The sequence below is a fragment of the Nothobranchius furzeri genome, chromosome 2, assembly GCF_043380555.1.
Source record: "Nothobranchius furzeri strain GRZ-AD chromosome 2, NfurGRZ-RIMD1, whole genome shotgun sequence".
Classification (NCBI taxonomy): Eukaryota; Metazoa; Chordata; class Actinopteri; order Cyprinodontiformes; family Nothobranchiidae; genus Nothobranchius; species Nothobranchius furzeri.
In genome coordinates, this window is record NC_091742.1 from 92,381,009 (window position 1) to 92,396,779 (window position 15,771).

The 15,771-nt window shown below is 41.3% G+C and overlaps 2 protein-coding genes across 4 annotated transcripts in view; both read left to right on the top strand.

Moving 5' to 3' along the window:
- LOC139066146 (zinc finger protein 585A-like) overlaps positions 1-9,067 on the top strand; it is a 42,834-nt gene extending 33,767 nt beyond the window's left edge. For both annotated transcript variants that reach the window (XM_070548169.1, XM_070548170.1), the window contains one exon: positions 4,773-9,067. In XM_070548169.1, coding sequence (XP_070404270.1) covers positions 4,773-7,498 — 2,726 coding nt within the window. In that variant the 3' untranslated portion in view covers positions 7,499-9,067. The remainder of the gene's footprint in view (positions 1-4,772) is intronic.
- Positions 9,068-9,818: 751 nt separating this feature from the next.
- LOC139066163 (uncharacterized) lies at positions 9,819-15,501 on the top strand. 2 transcript variants are annotated; one of them, XM_070548286.1, is made up of 5 exons: positions 9,819-11,641; positions 11,721-11,930; positions 12,077-12,168; positions 12,361-14,477; positions 14,834-15,501. In XM_070548286.1, exon 4 carries the CDS (start codon positions 12,490-12,492, stop codon positions 13,870-13,872), a length of 1,383 nt encoding a protein of 460 aa, XP_070404387.1. In that variant the 5' UTR covers positions 9,819-11,641; positions 11,721-11,930; positions 12,077-12,168; positions 12,361-12,489; the 3' UTR covers positions 13,873-14,477; positions 14,834-15,501. The 2 variants fall into 2 exon arrangements, with proteins under 2 accessions (XP_070404387.1, XP_070404388.1); XM_070548287.1 differs by having other exon boundaries at positions 12,084-12,168.
- The last annotated feature ends 270 nt before the right edge of the window (positions 15,502-15,771 follow it).

The following is a 15,771-nucleotide window of genomic DNA, read 5'->3' on the forward strand; positions in this document are numbered from 1 at the left end:
AACAATAAACAGACGGTTCCAATGCAATAAAACAGGAGAAATGTTTACCCTTAGATGTAGGCCTCAAAATGGCCGCCAGCACACGTCAGCACTTAAGGTGTTTTGATGAAACAGCGCCTCCTGTCGGAGGGTGATGAATGTGCACCCCCCTTTCTGAGAGCTGAATGAGGAAGCGCTCGCTTTTTCTTTCTCTAACACACAGACTGAACCAAAAATCCCAAAATGTCTCAGAGTCGGCACAAAGTGTAATAAACTGTGCAGATATCTGGCTGGCTCGCCATATGTAACGGAATTGAAGTGATGTAACTATCTAGAGTTGTATTTTAATTCACTGTAAGTAGTTCACTTTTTATAAACGGAAGAATAGGCTGTTTTTATCATCAGGGAGTTTAATTAAACACTCTGTATTGACTTTGAGACAAGAAAAGAGAGAGATGGGATCGTTTGAGAATCTTTAATTTCTCAATTATAAATTCTAAACAATCTACCAGGACTAACTCTGTGATGGATGAAAATGGATTCGGATGTTGGTGCGTGTGTGTGTGTGTGTCTGGTTCAGACTCTCTAGGCTGACGTCAATGAATCTGGTTGTCTTTGTTATGACTAGATATCACGAGGCTTATAAAGTGATGACATGAGCCGCTATTTTGCCATGTACGTACCCAGTGGGGGTCTCCCAGGTAGATCAGGAAATGCCAGGTCTGGAGACCTCGGATGTACGCTGGAGCTGTCGGTGCAGCGATCACAACGTTTCAAAGCCCGTCTGGAGGGTCGACCCCGGTACCGTTCGGCGGCGTTGGCAGGTGCTCTTATTTTGAAAGGACGTCGTCTGGTTGTTAAATGACGAAAATCTCCAACTTCACAGTTCTTAGTTTAAAGACGAAAACACATCTGGCCAGGCTGTGCTTTTCTTTAGGATGACGGTGACTAGAACTGAGGTCAAAATGGAACTGCCTTAAAATGGCGTTGCCTTGTTTTATATCTCTGAATTGTTGATAAGTTGGAGTAAAGTGGATTGGACACTTGAAGTCAACACCAGATTCTCCTGCGGCAGCCGAAAGCTCTGATTGGTTGGAACAATGTGTCATGCGTTTCTATGGAGATGAGGATCAGTATGTCTGTGCCGTAGTCCTGGTTTCATTAAACATAATTCATGACATATTTATTTCACAGATCATTCACTTGATTATTGTTGATCAACATCTGTTTTGCTTAATAATTTTAATCACAAATAAAGTACTTTGATTAAGTAAAGCTTCTTCTTCTCCTTCGGACTCTTCTCCTGGAATGTAAACAGTCTGAGGAACACCCGACCTTGGTTTTTCTACACGGTGTTATTGTGCACAGGGGGCAGCTGTGTGGAGCTGAAAATAATGAACTTCATAACCTTACACATGCAAAAGAGCAATTCTCTTTTACCAAGCACCTCGTTACTGCCACTCTGCTACAAAGTGACTTGTTTGTGCAACACACAGCGCAGTTCCCAGATGCAGCACTGGCGACCGCTGTAGAGGCCTACCCCATGCTGAACAATGTTAAGCTCAGAACAGAGCTATCCCTCATCTATAAGAAACATGAGTTCAGGGCTTGCACTGGTACACTGACTCTCTTCCAGTTTTTCATGGAGAACAATCTTCAAAGCATGTTCACAGAGACTATCACTCTTTTGAAGATTCTTGTCACCACACCCATGACCACAGCCGAATCAGAGAGGTGCTTTTCTACTTTAAAGAGGAGTAAGACTTTCCTGAGGAACTCCATGACACAGGATCGGCTGAATGCTCTTGCCATGCTCTCCATGGAAAAAAAGCTTGTCACAAACATTCCTGACTTTAATAAAAAGGTCATCGAGAGCTTTGCCACTAAGAAGGACAGAAGGGCAAAAGTTCTGTACAAATGAGGTATCACACACACACAAATGCATCCACTTGATCTTTGTATAAAGTTGACCTTAGCACAACACTCCAGAAATATTTAACTGTAAATTTCTGGCATTTTGTCTAAGTAGTGTTTACTACCATTTTACTGTAACAGTGACCTGCTCATAATTTTTCGTGTTCACTGAAATGTTGAAATTAAACAAAATGTTTTTGTTACTTGCCTCTTGCATTGCCTATTTACCATTTATGGTCTTGTTATTTTATGTGCAATTTAATGCAGTATTTTTCAACCTTGGTCCGCAAGGCAGCGTGCCAATAGTCAGACACACCTGGATTAATCAGTTTGTCCAATGATGTATGACAGGAAATAAAAGAGCTGTGCTTAATTCAGGAAATAGTGGAGTTGTGCACAAAGCTCAGAAAACACAAGTTTGTTTAAAAATAGCACAGCCCCACCAAAAATAATTTTCACCAGCCGCCACTGTTTATTCTATTTTCATACACTGTGTACTTTTCAGTTGTTGTTGCACTTTATATTTTATATTTCAAGACAAAGTTACTATTTGAGGCCTTTTTTATGTATACAGTATTGTTTACAATCAGTGGTGCCTTACTGGATTTTTTTTCCAGGTACCACACACTAAGATTTAAATACCTCAAAATAACGTGTGATGTTTGACCTTGATTCATGAAGGATGATTTAAAATAAATAGCTTTTACATTTCATTTTTTTTTTACTATTGAAAGTAGTTTCAGTAGGTTGTGGAAGTTCATGGCAAAATGTTCTTTATATATATATTCTATTTTAATACGGTGTGTTTTTGTACATTTCAGTTGTTGTTGCACTTTACACAAAGTTACACTTTTAGTTTGGGAGAATTAAAAGTCAGTTTTGCTAAATGTCTGTAAAGCTACAGATGATAAATGTTAAAAAGTCAATGTTATGTTCAATAAATTACTTCAATCAAAGTTACAGAATAATCGTGTTAAATAATCGAGATATCAATTTCATTCAAAATAATGGTGATTATCATTTTTGCCATAATCGTGCAGCCCTAACCCCTTTTTAAGAAACCCAGTCTTGATGTCATCGACTTATTTCTACGCTGCTATTTCTTTCTAAGGTTCTTGAGAAAGTCGTTTTTAAGCTGTTGTCAGACCATTTAGATAATAACAAGTTTAAGAAGTTTTTCAATCAGCTTTTAGAACAAAGCATAGTACTGAAACTGCGCTTGTGAGAGTGTTCAATGATATTTACCAATATACTGATGTGGGGTGACAGTCGTTTTATTACTCTTAGATATGACCGCTGCTTTTGATACTCTTGATCATGTTACACTTCTCAATCGACTGGAGAATTTTTTTGGTCTCTGGTTCAGCGCTCTTCTGGATGAGTTCCTACCTGGCTGACAGGTATGTGACTGTTAAGATTGGTAGCTTCTGCTCAAGGTATGCTCCCCTGAAATATGGGGTCCCACAGGGCTCTTTAGTAGGTCCTCTGCTTTTCATTTTATATTTGCTCCCTCTTGGGGCCATCTTTAGGAAATATGAGCTTGACTTCCATCTTTATGCTGATGACTGTTAGGTCTATGCTCCTGTTAAAGCTAAGGATTTAGCTCTGAGTTGTCTTCGTGAGGTTAATGATTGTAAATGGGTTGTAATTTTCTCCAGATTAGTGAGTCTAAGACTGAGTTTATTATGTTTGCACCAAGTGGTGCCCCTGTAGTTACTCAGTCTCATATGATGCATAGGATGTTTTGTCTAATTTGGGTGTTAAGAATGATTTTCAGCTTAAATTTGATGTTCAAGTCAATAATGTGGTTCAAGTATGCTTTTTTCACCTAAAGAATCTTTATAAGTCTGTTTGATGAGGAATCGTTTTGAGAAGCTTATTTATGCATTTAATGCATTTTGTTTAGACTACTGCAATAGTCTTTACTTGGGTGTTGATCGTGGATGTATTGCTAGGCTGCAGCCCGTCTTTAGACTGGCACTGGTCGATTTGATCTTATCACTCCAGTTGTTGCCTCTCTGCATTACATTCCAGTTCAGTTCTTTGTTGAATTTAAGATTTTGGTTCTGGCCTACAAATGTTTAATGAACTTGCTCCTAGCTCTTTATCTGGAATTCTAGTGCCATATGTCCAATCTTGTGGATTAAGGTCAGCTGACCTTGTGAGCGGAACTAACTGTCATCACAAGCTGCTGATTTAGCAGCCTCTCGTCTCTCTCTCGTCTTCCTCCGCTTATCCGGGTCCGGGTCGCGGGGGCAGCATCCCAACTAGCAGCCTGATGCTCATTATTATTTTATGGGTTACAAACGAGTGTTGATGCCCTGTGTTTTTATTTCTTCAGCGAGCCTTACAATCTCACCTCTTTCCACCCACAGTTTCTTGTTAAAACACGTATTACATTTACTGTTTTGATGCATTTTAACGAGCTTTCTCCGCGCCGTGATTTCATTGTTGGAAACAAACTTTACAGCACTCTCACGGAGTAAACGTTCGGCAGATATGTTTGTTGACATTTTTGCCACTGCGCGTCTACAGTGTTAGGGAAAGGAAGGGAGGGGCGGACGCGATGCTGCTGTCAGGGTATCTCTAGGCAAAACAGTGGCAGCGACGGACGGCTGGTTTGACCGGCTCTGAGAGGCGTAAATCAGAATTTGGAAATAGCGTTTTTTTCCTTCTACCAATCGCATAGTGATGTCTGGACTTAAAAGCAACTCATTAGATTCATAGTTATTTGTTAAAGTAATGCATTACCACAAATAGTAATGTGTTTGCCAACATTGGTTATGTATGTTACTGATTGCAAAAATACCCCTAGGTCTTTTATCTTCTCTTTTTACTGAATATTTTTCTTTTATATGTTTCTGCTTGGTTCACTGCAGTTTCAAGGAAGAGAGAAGAGACGGATGAGAAACCTCTGCTCTTACATTTCCACAACCATCAAATGAAAGACGGAGGTGTCCCAACCAGCAGCTTGGCTGGGCAGATGACAGCAAAAGTTGGTGGAGGAGCAGAAACTATCAAGAACCTAGATCTGGACCCTAATGAAAAGACATCCGATTCTTCAGAGATTGAAGTGGGTGGAGAAGATGAAGATGATGTGAATCTAGACTCTGAGCCTTCACACTCTGGGCCTGAAACTGGAAACGGAGACCATGGCTGTAATGAGAACAAGTCTTCGGAGTCAGATTTTAAGACTGTCAACAAATCATTTAGCTGCCCTGTGTGTGGTATACGATTCCTCCACAAGTGGTCTCTTCAGCAACATGTGAGAGTGACAAGTCATTCAGCAGTGAAGTCTTCAAAGTGTTCGGTTAATACAAAATGTGTGAAAGAGAAGCAACATGGAGGCTCATGTAGAAAAGTCCAGAAAAAACCAAAATCATTTTGTTGTGATGACTGTGGGAAAAGATTTAGCCGAACGTCCAATTTAACCTGTCATATGAGAGTCCACACAGGAGAGAAGTCTTTTGCCTGTGAGCTCTGTGGGTACAGATGTGCCCAAAAGGCAAGTTTAAACACACACATGAGAGCCCACAGAGGAGAGAAGCCTTTTGTCTGTGAGCTCTGTGGATACAGATTTACCCAAAAGGCAGGTTTAAACACACACATGAGAGTCCACAGAGGAGAGAAGCCTTTTGTCTGTGAGGTCTGTGGATACAGATGTACCCATAAGGCAAGTTTAAACATACACTTGAGAGTCCACACAGGAGATAAGCCTTTTGCCTGTGAGCTCTGTGGATACAGATGTACCCAAAAGGCAAGTTTAAACATACACATGAGAGTCCACACAGGAGATAAGCCTTTTGCCTGTGAGCTCTGTGAAAAGAGATTTAGCCTAAAGACCAATTTAAACAAACACATGAGAGTCCACACAGGAGATAAGCCTTTTGCCTGTGAGCTCTGTGAAAAGAGATTTAGCCTAAAGACCAATTTAAACAAACACGTGAGAGTCCACACAGGAGAGAAGCCCTTTGCATGTGAGCTCTGTGGACAAAGATTTAGCAATAAAAATAGTTTAAACACACACATGGGAGTCCACACAGGAGATAAGCCTTTTGCCTGTGAGCTCTGTGGATACAGATTTACCGAAAAGGCAAGTTTAAACACACACATGAGAGTCCACAGAGGAGAGAAGCCTTTTGCCTGTGAGCTCTGTGAATACAGATGTTCCCAAAAGGCAACTTTAAACAAACACATGAGAGTCCACACAGGAGATAAGCCTTTTTCCTGTGAGCTCTGTGAAAAGAGATTTAGCCTAAAGACCAATTTAAACAAACACATGAGAGTCCACACAGGAGATAAGCCTTTTGCCTGTGAGCTCTGTGATAAGAGATTTAGCCTAAAGACCAATTTAAACAAACACATGAGAGTCCACACAGGAGAGAAGCCTTTTGCATGTGAGCTCTGTGGACAAAGATTTAGCCATAAAAATAGTTTAAACACACACATGGTAGTCCATACAGGAGATAAGCCTTTTGCCTGTGAGCTCTGTGGATACAGATGTACCGAAAAGGCAAGTTTAAACACACACATTAGAGTCCACAGAGGAGAGAAGCCTTTTGTTTGTGAGCTCTGTGGATACAGATGTACCCAAAAGGCTAATTTAAATGCACACATGAGAGTCCACACAGGAGAAAAGCCTTTTGCTTGTGAGCTCTGTGAAAAGAGATTTAGCCTAAAGACCAATTTAAATAGACACATGAGTGTCCACACAGGACAGAAGCCTTTTGTCTGTGAGGTCTGTGGATACAGATGTACCCATAAGGCAAGTTTAAACATACACATGAGAGTCCACACAGGAGATAAGCCTTTTGCCTGTGAGCTCTGTGGATACAGATGTACCCAAAAGGCAAGTTTAAACATACACATGAGAGTCCACAGAGGAGAGAAGCCTTTTGCCTGTGAGCTCTGTGGATACAGATGTACCCAAAAGGCAAGTTTAAACACACACATGAGAGTCCACAGAGGAGAGAAGCCTTTTGTCTGTGAGGTCTGTGGATACAGATGTACCCATAAGACAAGTTTAAACACACACATGAGAGTTCACACAGGAGATAAGCCTTTTTCCTGTGAGCTCTGTGGATACAGATGTACCCTAAAGGCAAGTTTAAACGATCACATGAGAGTCCACACAGGAGAGAAGCCTTTTGCCTGTGAGCTCTGTGAATACAGATGTACCCAAAAGGCAAATTTAAACAGACACATGAGAGTCCACACAGGAGATGAGCCTTTTGCATGTGAGCTCTGTGGACAAAGATTTAGCCATAAAAATAGTTTAAACACACACATGAGAGTCCACACAGGAGAAAAGCCTTTTGCTCGTGAGCTCTGTGGACAAAGATTTAGCCATAAAAATAGTTTAAACACACACATGGGAGTCCACACAGGAGATAAACCTTTTGCCTGTGAGCTCTGTGGATACAGATGTACCGAAAAGGCAAGTTTAACCACACACATGAGAGTCCACAGAGGAGAGAAGCCTTTTGTCTGTGAGCTATGTGGATACAGATGTATTACCCAAAAGGCAAATTTAAACGCACACATGAGAGTCCACACAGGAGAAAAGCCTTTTGATGTGAGCTCTGTGAAAAGAGATTTAGCCTAAAGACCAATTTAAATAGACACATGAGTGTTCACACAGGGCAGAAGCCTTTTGCTTGAGCACCTGCCCCTTTTGTTCGAAGTGCCCAAAGCGCCCTTCTTCCGGTCTTCCATCAGATTTTACCATTCAAAACTGTAGTACTTGGATACGGTAGAGGCACTAGGACCATGCGGAGGCAGCCTCCTCAAGCCCAAGCCTTTTTTCCCTTAGACCTGCCCACAAGCTCACTGATTGGCTCTGCCACGTCAAGCTAACGTATGATTGGCTGTCCCTCTAACTCACTGCCATGGAGACAACAGACCGGTGTTTTGCTTGTCAGCAGGAGTCTCGTTCATCTACCTGTAAGTTTTTATTCAGCCTGCATCACATCAGCTGGATGGATTTTAACCTTAGAGCTTTTGTTTACATTATCATTTGAGTCCGTGTGTGTGTGTGTGTGTGTGTGTGTGTGTGTGTGTGTGTGTGTGTGTGTGTGTGTGTGTGTGTGTGTGTGTGTGTGTGTGTGTGTGTGTGTCGAGCACAACCCTGTTGGGCAGCAGTAGTTCAACAGGTTGAGCAGGTTGTCCAGTAATGGGAAGGTTGCAGGTTAGATCCCGGCTGCGGACAGAGAATTCTGCTGTTGTGTCCTTGGGCAAGACGCTTAACCCACCTTGCCTTCTGATGGTGGTTGGAGGGACCGGTGGCGCCTGTGCTCGGCAGCCTCGCCTCTGTCAGTGCGCCTCAGGGCAGCTGTGGCTGCATTGTAGCTCATCACCATCAATGTGTGAATGAGTGTGTGAATGGATGAATGATACACTGTAGTGTAAAGCGCTTTGAAGTCCTTACTCTGAGAGGTGCTGTACAAGTGTGGGTCATTTATCATTTATCATTATCGCGCAGAGTTAGCATATCAGACAGAAAAGTGAACATGAGAGACGTCTTCTGAAGTGAAACTAGAGAAACACAAGAACCACGTTATATCTCACTCTAGATTCTCTGCCTCATAACTTCTGAATGACTGATCAAATTAAAATAATTCCAACGGTTTCAAAATGGACATAAAATGCGCTTTCCAACGATGTAATTCATGTTACTCCAAAAATCGCTATTAGAGGGAAACCGGCTTTGCAGCGTCACAGACAGAAACGGAGCGAACCGCGACGGTAGAGAGGAACGACCCATTGGAGATAATCTGATCATCTGCATCAGCTTTTATAACGTTATGGAAACGTCACACAGAAAATCCACCTGGTTGGTCAGGTGTCCCAGAAGTTTCTGTAGTTGGTGACACGATGGACAAATTACAATCACACTTGTTTTTATTTGAACACTCAACTATTTACTAAATGATTCAGCTTCATTCCAGCATTATTTATACTTACAATAAATATTAATTTAGCTGAAAATAGAAATTTAGGTGAGTGCAGAATTTTATCAGTTAAGTTTATGTCATGAAATGTTTAACTTTCACATGTTACCTTTTATGTGGCTTATTGATCTTTATAATGCTGGTAGGAATGTAGCAACAGTTGTGATGAATGTTTGTTTATTTAAGGACCATGTACAATATTAAACATACATATTGAAATTTGATGCATTGTACCAGATTTAATGTGAAGCTAATTCACATCTGCAGTCCTGAATGAATGAGTGTTATCTTATGTGTAGCGTCATGAATGGCCTCTAATTTGTGACAAAGGTCACATTTTCCCAGCTGGGTCAAGCTGGGTCGACTGTAACTTTGCCCCACTGATTAACCAGGCCAGGAGCCGTGATGTCTGCTGAAACTAGGGATGAGCGAGTACACCACTATCTGTATCTGTATCTGTTCAACCATCCAAATTATCTGTATCTGTACTCTGAGTGGGCGTGGCCTAACCCAGAAGTGGGTGTGGTTTAACCGGAAGTGGGTGTGGTTTACATCAATACGTTATTTTAAGTCTGATCAGAAGTTGCTATGTGTATTGTTTATTTGAAAACTATTTACAGAGCAGCCTCAGAGTTGAGATTAAATGTTTTTGATCACAATAGTAAAGGAACTATTACAGAACAAGTTTGTCAATAAAATCAGAACATTAATATTTAAGTGCATGAATTAAGAGAGAGAGAGAGAGAGACAAAAAAATCTTTTCTATGGCGTCTCTCAAGATAAAAAATTCACGAGGCGCTTCAAAAATTCACGAGGCGCTTCAAAAAAACAAAACATGTAAAATAGAAAAAAGAATTTAGAAAATGATTAAAATATATTTAAAATGAGCAAAAAATAGACAAAAAGACAATTGTGATTAAAAAATGTAAAGAAAGAGAGAGAATGAAAGAGGGAGTGGATCCTGAGGAGGGAGGGAGGGAAAAAAAACGACCGGAGAGGAGGCACTGACTGACATAGCACGAGCCGTTTTCAGCTCTGTCTTGTCAAATGCGCCACGTACGTTACGAAAAAAGATACTTTAAATAACTTTCAAGTAACTTTAAAAAGAAGCAAATCGAAGTAAACCTAGGGAGAGTACTAAAGAAACGTGAACAGTGAAGCAAGCACAGAGAGATCCGTTACTGTCTGTGTGTGCGTGGATGGACCGGAAGCGGACTGAGCTCCCGGTGCAGAGTTTTGTGTGTTGGGAGGGGCGGGCGCTCTATTTGACTGGCCAATCACGGAGCGTGAAGACAGTCAGTTACCCAATGGGGATTTTCCTTCAGCACGATTACAGATATTTACGAGTTTTACTCGTTTCATGCTCGTACTCGTCAAAAACGCTTTATCCGTACCGGATACTCGTCTGAAAGGAGTATCCGGCTCATCCCTAGCTGAAACCATCTTTATCTGCTGCTGTTCCGTCCCAAGATGAAGGACACTTCAAGTTTCACAATAATTATTTTAAATAATAATTTTAATAAACTCTTGACTTTATTACTGTTATTACAACCATCATAAATAATCTCTTAATTCAGTATAAATGTATTTTAATTACTGGAATGACTTATTATGCTTGGGTATAATAATGATTATGGTTGATAATCCTAATGTGTGTTCAGTAAACCAGAAGGTCATCTTGCTCGTTAGCCAGCCTCATTCAGAAGGGATCCAGGGTAAAGGGTAAAACCATCACATGTCTTTACTTCATGACCAAGCTTTCTGACGCTGAGAGGGCGTTGTTACGCTCCAGGCTGTCTAGGGGGCCTGGGGTAACAATGAGGACGCATGTTCACGTGGTAAAAGTAACAAAACAACATTTATTTACATAAATATACACACAAAACACAGATTAACAAGACACATCAGCAGCAACGCAAAACGAGTAACAACTAAACTCTCATATTAACCAAATTAATACAAAAACCACGAAAGACCATCACGATTTCCCTTTTACTGAGTGATGTCTTATAAAAGCAAGCGAAGGGGTAAAGTGTCCTTTACCCCTAAAAGGCGAACGGTTAAACACAGAGAGTTAAGCTCTCAAAGTTGTTACATAAATCTTAACAAAACAAAAACAAAAGCTGCTGAGGAGACAACAGACCAGAGAGAACCTCCCTAGCCTGCTGCTCCCTGAACTGAGGGCTGGCTGACTTTTATGCTGCTGGTCATCAGGATCAGCTGAGAGAATCTAACCGGGAGGCAGTCTAGTGAGATTGGAGCCAGGTGCTGCATCTCCTCTCTCACTCACACACACACACACACACACACACACACAGGGAAAAACCCAAATGGCTCTGTGCCATAACAGGCGTGTTCTGAGGGTTTTGTTAAAACCGAATCCCGCAGCAAAAAGTTCAGTTCTTGAACCATACCAGGAGAAGAGGGACGGCCACCCGAATCTCTACTAAGCATTCTGTCACGCCGATTGATTTGCTTCGAATAAACGCATCTGTTTCCAGCGGACGCAAAACTCCTTCAGAGTTATTGATTTTGAGATGCAAATAGTTTCACCAGTCGAGTGACCCACGGAGACATCTCAGGACCAATTTGGTCGCACTAAGGCCCTTCTACCAACCTCTTGCCTGGAGGACATCATCTCCACCTGACATCTTGGATCCAGAAGAGGGTCTCCTGATACTGGGTGAGGTAAACACTCTTGACAGATTGCGTCTGTATGCTACTAGCCAAGAGTTCAGGTTCGAATGTCATATACTTGCATTTCTCTGTTTCAGCTGATGGAAGGATGGACTCTCCAGGTAATATTAATTATTTTCTAATCGTTTATTTTTGTTGACAGGTTTTATGCAACCTAAAATAATTTTTAAATTGTAACAGGCCACACTGCCCAGTTCTGCACTTATACGACCATGGAGAACGACTCCAAGGACATAATAAGTGTTGTCACTGTTGACAAACGACAAACCAATCGCAGCAGTGTGATGATGGAGAAGCATGCCTTCATTCAAACGTTTGACAACCTTTTGGCGGACCTGAACATCACTGAGATTGTCACAGATGCGCACATGCAGATTTCTGCACTGTTGGGTAAATATGTCTTTATAAGGATTGCAACACTTTATGTTCCACATTATGGAGCATGCCACAGTTTATAAATGAACAAAAGGCAACATTTTAATAACATAATTGAAGAATACTATGATTAAACCTTACTAAGTGCTTATTTATTGCAGATCCAAGAAAAGGAAGATACAAAGAGAAAGCTATAATACATTCCTTGGATGTCTGGCATGCAGCCAAAAATCTGACCAAGAAACTTCATGTGGTAGGATTAATAACGATGGATGTTATTGTTTCAAATATTTGTGAATACCAATAATAATAATGAGACTTTATTGTTGTTATTGTTGTTTTATCATCTTTGGTGTATTCTTGCTGTGTTGAAATTCTAATTCCATCTTTTAGTTCTTTTTAAAACACAGAAAGGTTTGATTTACCTGAAACCTTTGTGTTTTAGAATTGATGCTGCAACGCTCAACAGGTTATCGGCCCAGGAGCAGCTCGAGGAGGGGCCGTTTTGTTTTCTTGTCTGATTAGGATCCAGAAAGGCTTGTTGAGACGGAGAGCTAACGGCTAAAGTAGCAACATGGATCAGCGAGGAGCAAGCGGGCTGCCTCGACTTATGTTCGACAGAGACGAGACCAAATACGAGCTTTGGGAAACAAAAGTGCTAGGACATCTGCACTTACTGGGATTGAAAAACACCATTCTGAGGGAACCGAACGGAGAGGCTGAAGTAGCCGCAGACGGTAAGAAAAATGCAGACGCCTACGCTGAGATGATCCAATTTTTGGACGATAAAAGCCTTTCATTGATTATGAGAGATGCCCCGGATAACGGGAGGAGAGCATTAAAGATCCTGAGGGATTACTACGCGGGGAGAGGAAAGCCCCGAATTATCACCCTGTACACCACGCTGACATCGCTCCAGAAAAGGAGAGAAGAGACGGTCACAGAATATATCATCAGGGCGGAGGCAGCCATTACAGCTCTACGCAACGCGGGTGAGACTTTGAGTGATGGCCTATTGATTGCTATGATTTTAAAGGGACTGCTGGAAAATTTTAAACCATTTGCAATACATGTGACACTCGACAAAGATGATGTCACGTTTACAGAGTTTAAAACAAAGCTACGAAGTTTTGAAGACACTGAAAAGTTTGCTGTAGCTGAATCCAGCGACAATGTCATGAAAATTGATGCTGGGGCTGAGCAGAGGCACACCAGGTCAATTACACGAGCCAGAGACAAGTGTGATGTGGACATCGTTTGTTTCAAATGTGGAATAAAGGGCCACCGAGCAAAAGCTTGCAGGCGAAAGACGTGGTGTGGTCACTGCCAGAGCAGCACTCACTGTGAGGCCACGTGCAGACACAGAGCTAAACAAGATGGCGGAAATAAGGTCGCAGAAGAAAGCGGAAGAGGACATGCAGCAAAGGAAGAGGATTATGCTTTCAGGGTGGAGGACGCGGACATCGGAGGTCAGCAGCCAGCACACAACCTTAAGGAGAGAGGTCTGTTGGTTGACACCGGCGCTACTTCGCACATCATCAACGACATGACAAGGTTCAAGAGTTTTGATGACACATTCAGTCCGGAAACACACTGTGTAGAACTGGCAGACGGCACCATGTGCAGAGGCATTGCTCAACGGAGAGGAAATGCAGAGGTGATCTTGGTGGATGACACAGGCCAGCAACGTAAAGCTACGCTGAGAGGCGCATTGTTTATCCCATCCTACCCCCAAAATATTTTCTCTGTTAAGTCAGCCACCACATTGGGAGCAACAGTCACTTTTAAACAAGGGCAGGACATGTTGACCCACAAAGATGGTACTAATTTTAACATCCATGTGCATGACAAGTTATACTATTTGGAGACGGATGTTGATGCTAATGATAAATGTAGCACATGTCATGACATGCAGGCATGGCATGAGATATTAGTAGGGTTGCCAACCATCCCTTGAAAAACGGAATCGTCCCGTATTTAGAAACAAAAGTGCACGTCCCGTATTGAACTCAAAAGGGACGCGCTTTGTCCCGTAATATAGTATGGATCAAAATTAGTCTGTAGTCTATTACCGGAGTTAACGCTTTGTTTGAAAGCCAGCCCTTCGCCTGCTCTGTGACCAATGAACTGACCGCATGCTTACACACGAATATGACGATACAGATTACCGCTTATTTCATTGGTCGAGGAACGGTCGCTTGGGGAGAAGATACCGGAAGAAAACAGACGACAGCAAACAGCACGGCCAACAGGGAAACTAACGCCGACACTGCTGTACAAGTCTCGGACGACAGTACCCCTCCGAGAAAGAAGAAAAAAAGGCTTCAAAAATACAGGGAGGAATGGGAAAAGGAAAACTCCTGGCTGGAAAAACTGCGCGATAACACCTATAAAGCGCACTGCACCGTGTACCGGCGCAGTTTTTCCATAGGGCATGGTGGACTGACTGACCTCAAGCAACATGCTTCTAGTAGTAGCCACATGAAAAACATAAAGGACGTGAAAGCACGGGGAACCCTCGATCCGTTTGTCGTCCACAAGGCCACGGCAGAAGCAGATATGGTAAGTAAACATTGCTTTTTAAAACCCTCTGGTTAAAGTGAAGGAAAAAAAACTACTGTGTTGGGGCTTGTTTACTATTATTTTTGTTGTCTGTTTCTGTTTTGTCATTAGTTTTTCTATTTTTTTTTTCAACTTGGGTGTTTAGTTTCGATGTAGCCTTGTCTTGGTTTACATGTTGTTTGGATAATTTTAAACTAAAAGGATGGATAAATACATAATAAATAAAGTGAACTATTGTATTGTATAAACGCTATACAATGCAATAAATATACAATAAATGTTTTCCATTTATTTACCACTGTAAGTGTTCTATGTGGTGCTTATAACCCAGGTTTACTTCTTATCTCCATTGGCAGGTTAAACATCTCTATGGATGAGCTTTATGACGAGTGTGTCACTGCAGCCAGCCTTCTGGAGCACCTCACCAAAGGACCTCAGGAGAAGGAAAAGTGGCAGTCCAAGGGAACAGCAGAGAAGTGTATAGAAATTCTTCAGGCAGCTGACCTCTCCAACATCCAGCCTGTTGTATCCTTTGTACTCAGCATCCCATCTTCCACTGGGTTTGCAGAGAGGATTTTCTCTCATGAAGAATAAGTGGACTGATGTGCGGAACAAATGTTCTACTGAAATAATTAGATGTGAGCTCATTGTCACTCTAAAATGTGACATATCTTGCTCAGAGTTTTACTCTGCAGTACTGAAAGACAACTCCTAAATGCAGCAAGATCTGAAAAGAAATACAAATGGAGAAAATCGTCTGTTTTCACATAATGTAGCATTGAGCTTTTGAGTTCATGAGTTTGGACTTTTTTTTTTTACTTCAACCGTAGGCTACAGTCAAGGCCTTTGAGGAACAAATATGTTTACAGCTTCTCCACAGACTTTCTGTTTGCACTTTTCTAATTGCACTCAATGTGCAGTTACAGCGTTGCTCTTTCTGTTGTTTTCTATTAATTTATACAATTTTAAGTTAAGCAGAACAGAGTTGTTTTAAAGAGAGCTATTTATATTCTAAAAAGTAAAGCATAACAGGCTACCGTTTAAGAAAGAGACCTGCTTTATTTATTTATTTTTTGTCATTTTGCACAAAAAGTTGAGCATAACAGTTTTCTGTTTAAGAAAACTACCTTTGTTACTTATAATAATTTTGCAATTTCACGCCATAAATAAATGGCTAAATGATCATTTGTTTCCCATGTTTTCATATCACAAAGAATATGCATCTTCTTAAACCAACTTCAAGTCAAATAGTAAAAAAAAAATCCTTTCACACACACAACAAAAGAGCAAAAAA

Excerpts from the sequence above, each read along its gene's own strand:
- LOC139066163 (XM_070548286.1), top strand. The coding sequence starts at position 12,490 with ATGGATCAGCGAGGAGCAAGCGGGCTGCCTCGACTTATGTTCGACAGA.